The sequence below is a fragment of the Triturus cristatus genome, chromosome 2_2 (genome assembly GCF_964204655.1).
Source record: "Triturus cristatus chromosome 2_2, aTriCri1.1, whole genome shotgun sequence".
Lineage (NCBI taxonomy): Eukaryota > Metazoa > Chordata > Amphibia > Caudata > Salamandridae > Triturus > Triturus cristatus.
Window position 1 is genome coordinate 846,675,672 of NC_140582.1, and position 15,898 is coordinate 846,691,569.

A 15,898-nucleotide genomic window follows, 5' to 3' on the forward strand; every position below is an offset into this window, starting at 1 on the left:
ATAGGCAGGCACTTCAAAATGTGAAGGACATTCAGGGGAGAAAATTAGTCTTTCCTGTCAGAAAAATGGTTCTCAGCACTCCAGCTGCTGAAAACCTGTTAAAATTGAATGATTTTTGGAAACATTTTACTGACTAAACTACCAAAAAGGCAGAGCTCAGGATCCTACCTGTAGAAGCTGGAAAAATTAACTGACATAACGGTCACCTGTGAGGCACGCTGGGATACAGGGGGTACTGTGAGGTTCTCAAAGGAAGTCCCAGCTTTCGCTATTCTTTCTATAGCAGACTAAGCTAATTCTCATTCACCTTCCTTTCAATAAAGGTTTGTGAAAGAATTTCTATTGCGATTTCTTTATTAATGAAATATTCCTATGTAATTGGATTATTTTCAAAATGAACTCAATTTAACCGTGCCATATAGACTCAGGCTGCAGATGGATATATGCAAGGTACACATTCCAAAATAGCTCTCCCTGCTGTTTCTGACCACATCCAGCTGTTGGGGCTGGTGCACGCTGGTAGGAGCAGGACCCACTTTTCAAATGGGCATAAATCTTTGGTGCAGTTCAAGGAATTGCCGGCACTCCAATAGTTACACCAAAACTTTTATTCCACTGGCTGATGCGTTTCAACCAACACCGTCTTTGTCAAAGCCAAAGACCGTGTTGGTTGAAACGAGTCAGCCAGTGGAATAAAACTCAATGTAGCTAGCTACTATTGGAGTTCAGCTTTTCTTCGTTGAGAACTGCACCAAAGATTTGCCCCTACACATATATACACACATGCATATATATATATATATATAAAAGATATATATAACTTGCTGCGGGATCTTGTGTGTGGGAGGGACTATTCAGTGCTTATGACTGACTATTCCCTGGAAGAGAACATTTTCCATTTAAGATTACTGGGGACTCGGACATGGAATTATTCCGCATGTGAATATGTAAGATTGGATGCTGGACAGTGAACTAGCAAATAAAATGTAAAGACAAAAAGATTGGAAAAGTTCCGACAATCTTACAAATACTTTTCCCCAGAACAATTCAGAAGTAGTTTAAATGTGCTGCCAACAAACTTGTTCTGGCTGTAAAATCTCATACATGGGTCCTTAATGAAATGAAAATGTATTTTAGGGGCTCTCCCATATGAAATACACTGCAAGTGTTCCAAAATAATAGTGACAAGCTGGATTGAACACTCATTTATTTGCAACTCTCAGATTTAACAATCGCAACAAGTAACCATGTAACAAGGCAATACAATGCAAGCATTCAGTACACTTTAATATGACCAATATTGGACCAGTTGGGGAATGAAGTACAGAAGCAGTGCAGTGGGGACTTCCTTCACCAAAAACTCGACAGCCACAATATTGTTGAAGCTTGTGCAATTTTGCATACAAGTAGGAGCTGCTGGCGTTTCATGTAGACTTGCTGAGAGCCACAGCAGAAAACCGGAGTTCCCCTTGCTCACGAGCAGTGAACTGTCTGCAGATCTTAGCAGCATCCTACAAAAAAGATATTTCATTTACTCTGCGGTCATGGAAATCAAACAATGTATAGCCAAATATTTAGACCGCACTGTTAATCATGTACATTTAAAGTCAGTCAGCTTAACAGTCACTGGGGTTAGTGCACATACATAACACTTAAATGGGAAAACATTTAGGACCTACAAGCAAGTGATCTTCCATGGCTCCAAGATAACATTGAAAAATTCAAAAAGTTAGCTCAAAAGTCACATCTGAACAACGAGGCTAAACTGCTCCGCAGTAGGGCATTTTAGTTGGTACAAAGGGACAATATTTGAAAAGGAATCGTGGACCAGGTTGTAGGACACTGCCATCAGTTTCTGATTACAACTCAACCAAGAGAAAATCTTCCTGTTCAGCTGCAAAGTAGACGTTAAAAGCAAAATAAATATGTTAATCAGTTTATCATATGAATCTTCAAACCCAAAATCAATAGTCTCCACTTGTTAGGAGGATCCAAAAACTGGACGCAAGCTCCTACAAAGATTTAACTTAATTCTCTTCACGCAATCTGAACTAAACGGACTAATTTTGAAATAAAGTATTCATTTCAATTTAGCATCAAAATCCTGGTAGACCCAAGGAAATTCAGACATGTAGGCAGCAATCTGAAATAACTGGATAAAACACTGCTCGTTCAGGAAGAAGCATTGCCCTCACGCTATCATTTTGCAGAAGTGGACAAGGTCACCAAAGAAGGAAGTGGACACCCAATTGTCAAAGTAATATCTAAATAAGACTAGCAGCATCATACTGGTTCGAAAGGTGTATAATAACCAATATTGGATTGTTCTTTGTAGGAAAGTATGTTCTGCTTTCATGGTTACCCCCACTGTTTGCTGGTGTCATTCTGTTTTCTGGCTAGTCCAACTGGGATCCTGCTAATCAGGAACCCAGTTGCAGTGCTCTCCCTAAATTGGACTACAGCAAGTACTTTAGTACAGTCCCGATTGGCTACTGGTGTACCCTTCAAAGTCCCTAGTATATGGTACTAGGGTAACCAGGGCCCAGGTACACCAGAGGTCTCCCATGGGTTGCAGCATGCATTATGCCACCCATGAAAGACCACACAAACCAACTACAGGCCTGCCATTGCAGTCTGAGAGAACTGGTGCTAGCGCAACTTCAGATAAGTTTCCTTATTTCTGAGATCACTACTTAAAACCTACAAGTCACCCCAAAGGTAGGCCTTTCAATCCTGAAGGCAGGGTGCTACATTACAAGTGTGAGGGTGCCCTGCATGAGCAGGACACCCATACAAACCCAGGAATCCATTCTTCAGGCTTTGTAAGTGCAGTCAGCCATTTTATAAATCTAGTGGACATAAAGTCAACTACGAGATGTCTAGCTACATATTGGCTGCACCTAAACCGGCCATATTTGGTATCAAACATGTTGGAATTCTATCCAAACACAGATTTCAGTGTTGGATGTAGGATCCCATGAACTGGGGGCTCTCCTAGGGAGCCTGCCTGTATTCCCGGTACCAGCCTTTCAGGGTCTAACAGCAAGCTAGTGCTGCTGGTAACCACACTCTAATCTGCCCTCCTGCTGATGAGCCAGGCTCCAGCAGGGGAAGCAGGACTCCTTCGATGGGCACATTTGGTGCCCTATATGCATACTTAAATAAAACCAATTGAGGGAGCTGTTTGCTCCTGCTCTGGCATGAAACTGGACAAAAGACATGGGAGTATCCTCCCCTCCATCCAGCTCCACCTCTGGGAGGGACTCTTGAATCGTCCCAACCCTTTCTTTTGGGTACTTAAGGGATTACATGTGGGTGGATCATCAGATTAGTCGTGGTACAAGATTCAGATCCAAAGCCACTTCTACCATCTGGGCACTTTGGTTTTTGCTTTGGGAACAGACTGCATCTGGGAAGACTCCTGCTGCTCCTGGTCTTGTCGTCCTGCCAGTCTCTAGTGCTTCATCCAGGTTCTTCTGCAGGCCAGTGCGCATCAGAGATACACAAAGAAATCTCCCTTTGAGTGAAGTAGTCACTCCCCTGCCTCTGCAGGCATCGCAACTAAGATGACCGTCTGCTGCTATGAGGTTCTCTGGACTTCAAAAGGCCCAGCAACCAAGGTGGTGGTTCTACAACTCCCAAGACAGGCCTGCACTGTCTTCTCACATAGTTTGAAGCCAGTATCTCATCAGAAACACTGGAACAGCACCCCTGTGCACCACGTTGACTTGCCGCTGCCAAGGCTTGTTGACTTATCCAGAGATCCTTGTGCTCCACAAAGCTCCAGCCTCTCTTCCTGCTAAGATCTTATTCCTCACTGCATCCTCTGCACCATGGGCCTGCATCTGGTGAGCTGCTCCAGGTACTCTAGCAGCTCCTGTGCCTTCGGCCTGTGGGTCCTTTCGATGGTCTTCTTTGGCTCCAGTTTGCTTGGCATGCTCAGACTCCTGCAATTGGCAAGTCCCTTGGACCTTGCTGGTCCCGGACACTGCACCTTCTTCGTTTCACACCTGTTCACTGTTGGTGACCCTGGTTCTTGACTCCCTAAAACTCAAATAGCTCCTGGTATTCAACAAGCATTGCCTGGTCGTCACAGTTGCAGCAACAAGGTCACCGTCAACTCCCCAGCATCTTCCTTCATTGGTTGTCACTTTGCCCTGGTGTAACCCCCCTCTCTCCCCCCCCCCCCCCGTCACTCAGAGTGGCAGACTGTCCCCTCTGCTTGCAGGTTCTTTTCTTCAAGAACCCATCCTTGGACTCCAACAGACTTACCTTCTTCACCAGCATCTTCACTGAAGTCCTCCATTGTGGTCTACGGCTGTTTCCCATGTCACTTCGCACCTACCTGCCCGGATTACCTGGTGTAGGTATTCAGGCTCCTGTGGTATCCATGGGTGGGGTAACTAATCTTCCATGGAACTTTCAGGGTCCTTCAAAACTACAACTTCCCAATTGACTTGCATTGAGTATGTGGCTGTGTTTCAAGTCTTCTGGGTCAAATCTCGACCTCCATTGCAGTTCACATTGCACTCTAGTATATGGTTTGGTCACCCACCCACCCACTTAAGAATGCACCATAAACTAAGCCAGCCTCCTACAGTATTCATATCCATAAAGCTACATACATTCCACCCCACGGCCTGTCTGGCGAGGCTGTGTCATCATGAGATGCCCGTTTAATCCTGGGGCAATCACACCAAATTCTATAGATAAGCAGAACTTAAAACTATACCGTGAACTATATTCTGAAATCCTATTCTATAAGACATAAAGGTAGTTTTAATGTAGGTTCAGGCATTCAACTTAAAACACTTAACTAAAGCTATGGAACTGCCTATTGGTAGCAAAACTAACACTGCAGACTAACTAGACCAAAAAGGACCCGCTGCCCATTATACACTGGCACATATGATTATGTAACATTATGGCTACTGAAACCAACTAGCAATATGACTAAGAAATATAGGTTTCTAATCAGTTGGGGGCCCACAATTGGCATATCTCAAGAGTTCCTTCTGTCCACGTCAGATTACACTGAAGGGGCGCACGCACTATACCACATGCCACCCAATACTTAAGTTTAGAAAGGTCCAAGAAAATCTTGAAGGTCTAAAGTTGTTTGGGAGGATTTTTGGGGAAGTGGAGGGATACGGGAGTATGTGTTCATTCTTTAACACTCGACAGATATACTCTATGGGGTTGGATCATTGAGCCGAACCCTTGAAGAAAGGAAGTACTCTGACCAGGAGAGGTAAATCAAAGCACTTTGATGCACTTAAGGAACTTGTGAAAACCTTCACTATCCACTGGAGTTGAATCTGCCCGGATTGGGGAAGGCGAAGCAGATAATGTCGCCACAATCATTCCATTCTGGCTGACAATTATCCTGCATTGTGATGTGACATTCTTCTACCTTCCTTATGCGGTCATAGTGCAGGAGTATGTTAAAAGTGGTACTACCTCGGGCTTCTGAATGGGCCATAGTATGTAGAGCCGGGGAATTTGCTTACAGAAAGCTATTATAATCATTCAACAAAAGGTGCAAGTCAGTGATCAGAGATGGAAGGACCTTAACAGTGTCCTTGTCCATAATGCTGTTCAGGGTCATATGGGTAAGGCTCCAGAAAAAAGGGGTCATAACCCTATACGGACTGCTGCTGCTTGCCATGAGAAGAAAAATCACCCAAGTATCTAGAAGTGTCCTGATCAGCATCCTCAGTGCCCTGGCATTTTTCATTGAATTGTGTAGGGCTGTAGGCTAGGCCAAATAAACCCTTCTCACCATTGAAGGATTATGATTAATGGGTGTTGGAATGTCATCAGATCCTGGATGACTATGTAGTCAGTAGTGTCTTGGTCGATAAAGTTTGAGTCGCAGATGACGTAGTCAACGGTATGGAGAGGAACGCATGTGCAGACGCCTTCAGCATCGACGGGATGATCCTCTATGACTTGTCTGTTCTCAGAACTTTTAAGGAACCTTCTGTGAAGAAAATCAGTGTCACAAAAGCAGATGTAGGTGAAGGTGTGGGAGTGAAAGTTCAGCAGGTTCTTTAATTCCAGCCCTCTACACTGGTATTTCTGCCTTGGGATTTTGCCTGTTGGAGTTCAGATGAGTCCTCATTTTTGAGCTTCCTTTAATAAAATCGCTCCCTTCATCACCATTAGTGTGTGCGTCTCAGAGTGAGCCTACTTGTGGAGGCTGAGAAGGAGCCTGGCTTTATGGTCCTTTAAGGTTTTGGCAGAAAAGGTGTGAATGTTTGCACTTCTCTGGTTTATGGTGAGGGTACAAGCAAAGACATTCCTTATCGGGGTCCTCCGGGAACAGGCTTGGCCTCTGACGAGATTTACAAGGCATGTACAGCTTTTATATATTTTTTTAAGATTCCCTCCGACATGGTTAAAACCTGTAAATAATCTGCAGATGTTTGAAGATCAAAGAATAGTTTGAAGAATTAAATGGTCAAAAGTTGCCAAGAACAGACTGAGCAGAGCTCAGGAAAGACTCCCCAACGTGTGGTAAGAAATCTGAGGTGTGGTGGCTCTGCAGGGGATGAATGCTTCTGGGTCTCGACTCTGAAGTTTGGTTGCATTAAAAAAATGTGACTTTGTCAATGTCCATTGTTCTCAATTTGAGTTAGGAATTGGCATTGCTTTAATTACTGTTACCGTGCTGACTCCCAGCATGACGACAGGGGAAGATTAAAGCATGTGAATCTATGAAAGATACAATACTGGAGAAGCAAGAGATAACTGAGAAAGTGGCTCTGTATATACTGCTCCCAAATAGGTACAGGGTGTACAGAGTCCACAGTCCCCAGAGGCTTGGCAGAGGCTAAAGTTGGATATAACCTTACTCTCTAAAGTGGTAGCTTGGTCGAGCAGTAAGGCAGTATCAGAGGACAGTGTAAAGCATTTGTTGTACACTCAATCAGCAAATGGTTTCACACACTCAATAACTGAACTCTAGGCCAATGGTTTATATATAAAAAAATATATGCTTTATTTTAGAACCAACAATTGGATTTAAAATATACTTTCTCAGAATGAGATACTTTACAAAAGTCAATTGCATATTGCAAAAGTATTTATATAAACAGTTACAAGTGGTTGCAATAGGCAACACAATTTTAATAATGCATTGAGTTCAATGGAAGTTATGTTATTCTATGTCAGGACCGGAGGCGAGGATTATGCTCTATCTTTCTTTAATTCCAATAGCAGCACTTCAAAGTTAATAAAAAAAGAGTAGTTTCTTTTATGTAACTCCAGTTCTGTAGTAGGGGTATCTGTTATAGTCATAATCTAGTGAATAGTCCCACCCATGTGCGTGGACCCCGGAGCAATAAAAAATAATCTCTAAAAGGTGACAAATCATGCAGACCTGCATACACCTTTAAGAGAGAATTTAATTTAAAGACAGCTCATGCAGCCTATACCCACAGGCTACACTGTCCAGTACTTCAACTAGAATTCCACCAACATCCACAAACACCACTGCCTGTCTAGTTTTTCTCCACATAGGAAAAAACCCTGCCTTTACCAGCAAAAGCCTCTGGAATGATAGAGAGGAAGGAGTGGACAGACAAGCCCCATGGGCTGCCATTATGTGGCTCAGAACAGGATACTGTGCCTTTAAGAAAACTTTCCAGATTTCCACAACTTTCCCCAGTATCCCAGAATTCCCAGCAGGTCCCATTTACTTTCAGTTCTTTTTGAAGGCGTAGCACGCCAGACCTGTAGCATTCTTCATATGAATAAATATCTCTCCACCGGGGAGGAGGGCGGGCGCTTATGACTATAACAGAGATACCCCTACTACAGAACTGGAGTTACAGAAAAGAAACTACTCCTTCTGTAGTAGGGGATCTCTGTGTATAGTCATAATCTAGTGAATAGAATGGCAAGCCCATCCCCACACAACAACAGCGGTGGAGAACAACAAGACAAAAACACTACTGTGCGAACAAATTTCGCAGCGAAGCCTGCCCAACCTGAGCATCTGCCCTGGCATCCGAGTCCAGACAGTAATGCGCAGCAAAGGTATGGACCGACTTCCAAGTGGCCGCCTTGCAGATTTCCGCAATAGGAACATTACGCAGCAAAGCCGGCGTGGCAGCCTTGCCCCTGGTGGAATGAGCCTTAGGTTTACCCCCTAAGGTCTTATTAGCCTTTTGATAACACAATTGTATGCAGGACACAATCCACCTAGAAATGGACTGCTTAGAGGTCGCAAGACCAGTCCTGACTGATCCATAATTAACAAACAATTGGTCAGACCTACGAATATCCTTGGTCTTATCCAGATAGAATTTCAACACCCTCCGAACATCCAGGGAATGGAGAGACCTTTCCGCTGGCGAAGAGGGATTCTGAAAGAACGTAGGTAAAGTTACGGTCTGGTTGACATGAAAATCAGAGATAACCTTAGGAAGAAATTTAGGGTGAGTACGCATAACAACCTTAGCAGCGTGAAATACAGTATAAGGTTCTTGACAACATAATGCCTGAAGTTCACTCACCCTGCGGGCCGATGTAATAGCCACTAGGAACGCCGCCTTCCAGGATAGGTGCTGCAATGAAGCCTTGTGAATGGGTTCAAAAGGCTCCTTCATCAGTCTGGACAGCACCACATTCAAGTCCCAGGAAGGCGAGGGAAGTCTGACGGGAGGAAACACTTTCTTCAAGCCTTCCAAAAAATCCTTGACCACAGGGATCTGAAGGAAGGAAGTCTGTGAAGGGCATTTCCTGTAAGCAGTAAAAGCAGCCAGATGAACCTTAATGGAATGGAAATTAAGGCCAGACTGCGCCAGATGTAAAAGGTATGGAAGGATGACATCTTCCTTACATGTTGTCGGATCAAAGTATTTGGACTTACACCAGATACAGAACCTCTTCCACTTGTAAGCATAGGATGTCCTAGTGGTAGCTCGTTAAGACTCCTTCAGTATGTCCATACAATCGTCTGGTAGATTCAGATGGCCATATTGCACTATTTCAGGAGCCATGCCGCCAAACTCAAAGACGAGAGGTTGGGGTGCACCATCCGCCACCCGAACTTCGTGAGAAGGTCCGGCCTGCACGGCAACCGCATGTGAGGAAGGAGAGACCGGTGGAGAAGGTCCGTGAACCACCACTGCCTGGGCCACTCCGGGGCGATCAGGATCATCCACGCCCTGGACTGGGACAGCTTGATGAGCACCGCCGGAATCAGGTGAATGGGTGGAAAAGCTTACAGAAAGCTGTTCGACCAATCGATCCATAGCGCATTCCCCAGCGTCCCCCGCTGGTAGTTCCTGGATGCGAAGTCTCGGCATTTGCTGTTTTCGGCGGTGGCGAACAGATCTACGTCTGGAGTCCCCCACCTTGCGAAGACTTCTAGTACTTCGTCGTTTATGACCCATTCGTGGTTTTCCTGAATCAGCCTGCTCAAGGCGTCCGCCTGAGCATTCTGCACCCCTGGCAGATGCGTGGCCGTAATGGTCAGTCCTCGGGCCAGCAGCCAGATCGCCTGCGCCTCCTGCGACAGAGTGCGCGATCTCGACCCCCCCTGCTTGTTGAGGTAATACATCGTGGTTGTATTGTCCGTCTGTATCAGCAGCGAGTTGGTCTGGAAGGACGGAAGGAAGGCCTTCAGTGCCAGGAAGACAGATCTGAGTTCCAGGAAATTGATGTGGTACGTCGATTCCAAAGGAGACCACTTTCCTTGAATCTGCAAGTCACCGGAATGCGCTCCCCAGCCCTGGAGAGAAGCATCCGTCACTACACTCGTCGTGGGAATGTCCTTGTGGAAGGGAACCCCCTTGAGGAGGTTTTCCGCCGAACACCACCACTTCAGAGACTGAAGAGCATGCAGCGACAGCCGTATCTTGTCGTCCCAAGAACCTGTCCTCTGATCCCACTGATCCTCCAAGCACTCCTGCAGTGGTCTCATGTGTAGCCGTGCGTGAGGAAGATACAGGAGGCCATCGATCCCAGTAGAGATGACACCTTCCTCACTGTCGTCGATGGAGCAGTCATGAGGTCCTGAGCCTTCCGAAGGAGTGATAACAGTCTCTCCTCCGAAGGAGACACGCTTGCTGACCGCGTATTGATGGAGGCCCCCAGGTACTGTATGCACTGGACCGGAGTCGTGACCGATTTGGACATGTTGACGTGTAACCCCAGCTTGTGCAAGAGAGCGCACGTCCATCGGAAATGATCTAGCGCTTCCGAGAAGGATGAAGCCTTGATCAGCCAATCGTCCAGATACGGGTAGACAAACACCTTGTTCCTCCGCAGGTGTGCCACCACCACCGCCATGCACTTCGAGAAGGTCCTGGGCGCAGACTTTAGCCCGAATGGCAGTACTGTGTATAGATAGTGATTGGCGCCGACTTGGAATCGCAGGAACTTCCTGTGCTTCCGTGCTATGGGCACATGGAAGTACGCATCCTGTAGATCTATGGCACAGAGCCAGTCTTCCCGTTGCAGCCGAGGGTAAATCTGGTGCAACGATAGCATGCGAAACTTCTCTGCGAATCCATTTGTTTGCCTGTCGCAAATCCAGAATGGGCCTGAACACGTTCTTGTCCTTCTTGCGAACGAGGAAGAACCGAGAGTACAGACCTCTTCCCCTTTGAGACAGAGGTACCTCTTCTACCGCCTTTTTTCTCAACAAGATGTCTGCCTCCGCCTGGAGCTCTCTCAGCTGGAATCGAGAGCTGACCGGCGGAATCGCTGGAGGCGGGCTGATAAACCGAAGACTATCCATTGCAAACAATATTCAGCACCCACTTGTCCGGAGTAATTTTTCTCCACTCTGCTGGAAAAAATTGAATGCTTCCCCCCACTGGAGTGGGTAACGGTTGAGGGGGAAGTAGCCGCTCAGGGCCGAGACCCGGCCGGGCCCTTGGTAGTGGTGGTAGCCTGCTGGCCTCCTCTACCCCTCTGGCGCTTCTGGAAGGGCCTGCGGAACTGCTGCTGTTGCTGTCCCGAACCCTGCCCACGCCCTCAGCCCGAAGACCCGAACCGGCTCTGGAACGGGCGCTTCTTCTTCTCGGCCTTCTCCAACCCGACGGCTGTCAGGGTTTCCGCCACCGCCTTCATGCGGGCCATCTCATCATCCGCATGTTTCCCGAACAGGGTTTCCCCCGAGAAGGGCAGGTTGGCCACTCTGCTGCGCCTCTGGCTTGAGGGACGTCAGTCGCAGCCACGAATGCCGCCTCTGGTGGACGCCATGACAGTAGGCGTGGGCGGCCAACAAGGATACATCCGCCGCTGCGCCGATCATCTGATTAGAAACCAGCATGCCTTCGCGCACTGTCTCCTAGAAGTCCTCCTTGTCCCGGGGCAGCAGGTCCGCATACTGCTGCAGGGACTCCCACAGGGCCCGGTCGTAACGGCCCAACAAAGCCCCTGCACTTGCCGCCTTCATGGTGGTGGCGGCGGTCCCACACACCTTCCTGCCCGCAGAATCCAGCCAGTGGCTTTCTTTGTCAGGCGGGAACGTCGATGAAGGGGCGGTCGCATGTTGTTTCCTCGCCGCCGTCACGATGACCGAATCCAGATTCGGGTCCACCCTCAAAAAGGTAGGGTCCGACTCCGGGGCCCTATACTTTTTCATGAGCCTGAGGGGGCGGCCTTCGTCACCGCGGGAGTGAGGAACAGCTCCAACGCGGGTTCCACCAGTCCTGGTACAAGGGGCAGTAGAGGGCGAGACAGATGTTTCTTATGAAGTGTCTCGAATATCACGGACGTTGTGGGTGTTGGAACTGTCACCGTGATACCCAGCTTTGCTGCCCCTCTCAACAGCACCTCTTGGAAAGAGACCAAATCGTCCACCGGAGACACCCTAGTCCCCGGCGAGTCCGACAGCGTCGGGGAAAAGTCTCTGGTCGAGGAGCGTGTGCGCGACCTGGACCTGTGCCTCCTACGGCGTCGTCCTGAGTCAGACGATGACCGTCCATGGCTCCGTGATCTTCTCCTCCTGAGAGAGCGGGAGCGCGACTTCTTCAGCTTCGGTCTGCCTGCTGGTCTAGCCGGTCCCGGCGACCGCGGGAGTCGTGGCTTCGGAGAACCCTGCGGCGGAGTCAGGTACCTCGGAAGGGAAACCGACCGCGGGGGAACCGCCGGCGGCCCCACTGGAGTCCGTGGCAACGACCGAGGTGGAGGCGACGGAGGCAGTGTCCGCGGCTGTGGAGGCGGTGGTGGTGGTGTCGGAGGTGGGAGAGGAGGCGGTGACGTAGGCATCCGAGGAGGCGTATACACCAGACTACACCGATCCCGATGACTCTTCCTAGACGGCGACCTTCGCCTCGACGGCGACCTTCGCCTCGATGGCGATCTCCTTGCCCTCTAGCGTCTCGACGTCGATCTCCCCTTGGACGGCGACCGTCTCATCGACGGCGAACGGCGATCTCCCCTCGACGGCGAGCGCCGATGCCGGGTCCGATCTCGACGCCGACTGCTGGACGGCGCCGTAGACAGCGTCGTCCATGTAATCGACGGCGGCCTATTCAGGTCCCTCGACGCCGCTTCTCCCCAGAGCCCTGGGGAGACGGTGAACAGATGGTGGTCATCCTCCTAGACGTCGCCGTCGACGCCCTCGACGAGTGGGAGCGCTTACTGGTCTTCCTGCCCCTGGGGAGCCCCCCCAGAGGCCTCAGTATGGGCCAAATCAGCCCCTCCAGACCCACCTGGTGCCTTCAGTCTTCTCTCCTCCAGAACTTAAAGCCTGATTTTCATTCTGTCCCTCAGGGTCCTGGCTGAGAACGAGTGGCAGATATCAGTCTTCAGGCACGTGGGACTGGGGAAGGCAACCTATGCACACATCGTGTGGATCAGTTTTAGCCTTCTTTCTACCACATTCCGGGCACTTGTCGAACAAGCCAGGCATGTTGACAGTACCAGCTACTAAGCACTTGAAAAAGTAACAAAAATTGACAAAATCTCCAATAAACCCTTGAAAAGGGGAGAGCTCAATGCTCCAGGGTCCTGCTAGCAGGAGCCGGAAAAAAGAACTGAAAGTAAATGGGACCTGCTGGGCATTCTGGGATACTGGGGAAAGTTCTGGAAATCTGGAAAGTTTTTTTAAAGGCACAGTATCCTGTTCTGAGCCACATAATGGCAGCCTATGGGGCTTGTCTGTCCACTCCTTCCTCTCTATCATTCCAGAGGCTTTTGCTGGTAGAGGCAGGGTTTTTTCCAATGTGGAGAAAAACTAGACCGGCAGTGCTGTTTGTGGATGTTGGTGGAATTCTAGTTGAAGTACTGGACAGTGTAGCCTGTGGGTATAGGCTGCATTATCTGTCTTTAAATTAAATTCTCTCTTAAGGGTGGATGCAGGTCTGCATGATTTGTCACCTTTTAGAGATTTTTTTATTGCTCCGGGGTCCACGCACATGGGCGGGACTATTCACTAGATTATGACTATACACAGAGATCCCCCTACTACAGAACTATGATGGATTCAACCCAGATCTGTAGATAAGGGTGTGTCTGAAAGGTTTCAGCGCTCTGTCCCTCTCCTTGTGTTTGCTAAGATTAAGGATATCCTGAATGAAGTAAGGAACACCCCGCTATGTCCTTGCCCATTGATGGTGGCTGATGTGTCGGTCTAAAAGGGTGAGAAGTCCATCATTCCCGCTACTGGATCTAGAGACCCTGGCCTCATCTCAGGAACCTGTTAAATCTGGCTCGCTGGAAGACCTGTGTCTTCCCAAGGTATTTGAAATGGCCTTTCCAATTATGGAAGGCAACTTTTTATCCATCATAAAAGTCTTTGGCATCGGGTAAAGTGCCTCAGATGTAAGGCGGCCATGGTTAGCCTGTTTAAGGTGGGGCAGATCAAAAACTTTAAATAAATATTGCCCAGTATTCCCGCTACTATTTCTGGCTTTAATTTGAGTGGTATGCAAACCCTCATGAAACTTATGGAAGATTATCAATTTAATTCTCATCAATCAGGCTTTTGGGCCCATTAAAGTAGTGAGTTGGTGATGCGCTCTACTGGATTAGCTTAGATTGACAGCTGATGAGAACACGTCCTCCGTGTTGATTCTACTGGACCTTATGGCAGCATATGATACAGTGGACGATCAAATGCTTATGCATAGGGTCTGCAATTTGTGGATGATTTCTTCTTGAAGAACGAGTGCAGATGGGTGGCTATGTTTCTAGAGAAAAGGTGTTTTCTTGCAGGGTCCCTCGGGAATCTGTACAAAAAAAACTCCTCACAATGGCTGACCTAAGGTTCAGCACATCAATCCTTGTCTGCAAACATTAAGAGTCCTATGCCTCTACTTCTGGAAACCGCCACCGTTTAGCTCGGCTGGAATCCAGAAAGCCAATTCTTAAAAGACTAAGGGTGCACCAGGAATGGAGTCAAAACCATATGAATGAGTCCATCAAATTCCTTTATTGGTCATAGTAGTAAAAAACATGGGCATCAGCCAACGCGTTTTGTTCCTATGAAGGAACTTCATCAGGGCTGAAACAATCACAAAAGACATAAATCCCAACACAACCCACATAACATACATTTATTAACCCGCTCTATGCGGTGCATGGCAGGAAGCAGTTTTTTTTAAATATAGGGCCCACTAGACGACCAGGGATTTATTTGTGGTGAGTGGTCGGATGCTGCATTTTGTTGATCATGCTTTGGCGTTGCCACGAGATCACCCAGACTGATCGTCTTTTTGCAGGGGATTCTGGGTAGGAAATGTTGGAACCCACGCAAATCCTGGACTCTCCTGGGTATCTAGTTTTCAGAAATGTGTGGGTTTGGTAGGTTTCCTTAGATGGCCGCCGAGCCCGGGGCCAAAAACTCATGCCCCCCGCCCCCCCCGTTGCAAAACCAGGTTGTTTTGAGATCGGTACATTTTGATGTTGGCTCAATAGGTTTGGGACTATATCCCAGTAAAATGACAAAACTGTAAAAAAATTGTTGTTTTCAAACAAGTCTGTCAGTCCCTAAAAGCTGGGAAAATCGAGATTTCAGCCCCACAAACCTGTTGATGCCATTTGCAGGGGGGGAAAAAATGAATATGCTACTTACCAGTATGCATCTGTTCTTGGCATGTAGGGCTGCTGACATTCATATCTGTGCATAGATCGCCGCCTAGTGTTGGGTCCGGATGTTTGCACGTTGTTGTCCTGGAAGAGTCTTCGAAGTATCCTGGGATAGGTGACTCCTCCCCTGGACTACAGTGCGCATGGGCATCCTCTCCATCCTCAGATTGTTTTTCGCCATTGTGGCAGAGATGGAGTAGATACAGAAAGTGATGACCATGCTTTACAGTAATTCTGAGAGCTGCAGCTGCTACAGGCGCCGGGGAGGAGGGAGGGCGATATGAATGTCAGCAGCCCTACATGCCAAGAACAGATGCATACTGGTAAGTAGCATATTCAGTTCGAGGCATGTGGGCTGCTGAATTCATATCTGTGCATAGAATATATAGCAGTGCCCTCTTATTAGCGGCGGCTACCAGTGCCAGCTGCAGCGGTCTGAAAAAGAGTTTTGAGAACAGCCTGTCCTACAGCTGCCTGCTGTTTTGATTGCACATCTACACAATAGTGTTTGGTAAATGTATGTGTAGTGGACCAGGTGGCTGCTCTACAGATATCATGCAAAGGAATGTTTCCTAGGAAAGCCATGGAGGCCCTTAACTTACGTGTTGAGTGGGCTCGTGGGGGAATCGTTAAAGTGCGTTTAGCCTTTTGATAGCAAATTTGAATACATTTAACGATCCATCTGGCTATACCTGCTTTGGAGATAGCGTTACCTTTGTGGTGTGGGGCAAAGGCAATGTTTTGTTTTCCTAAAGGGTTTGGTCCTGTCGATATAATACATGAGGGCCCTCTTTACATCTAGTGTATTGAGTGCCCTTTCTGCGACAGTCTGTGGGTTTTGAAA

The 15,898-nt window shown here is 47.8% G+C and overlaps 1 protein-coding gene across 1 annotated transcript in view; it reads right to left on the minus strand.

Annotated features, from left to right (window-relative positions):
* Nucleotides 1–1,190: 1,190 nt before the first annotated feature.
* The window catches only part of UCHL1 (ubiquitin C-terminal hydrolase L1), a 504,068-nt gene continuing 489,360 nt past the window's right edge, over nt 1,191–15,898 (minus strand). The window contains exon 7 of the mRNA XM_085643316.1: nt 1,191–1,511. Within this exon, the coding sequence (XP_085499442.1) occupies nt 1,425–1,511 (87 nt within the window). The 3' untranslated portion in view covers nt 1,191–1,424. The remainder of the gene's footprint in view (nt 1,512–15,898) is intronic.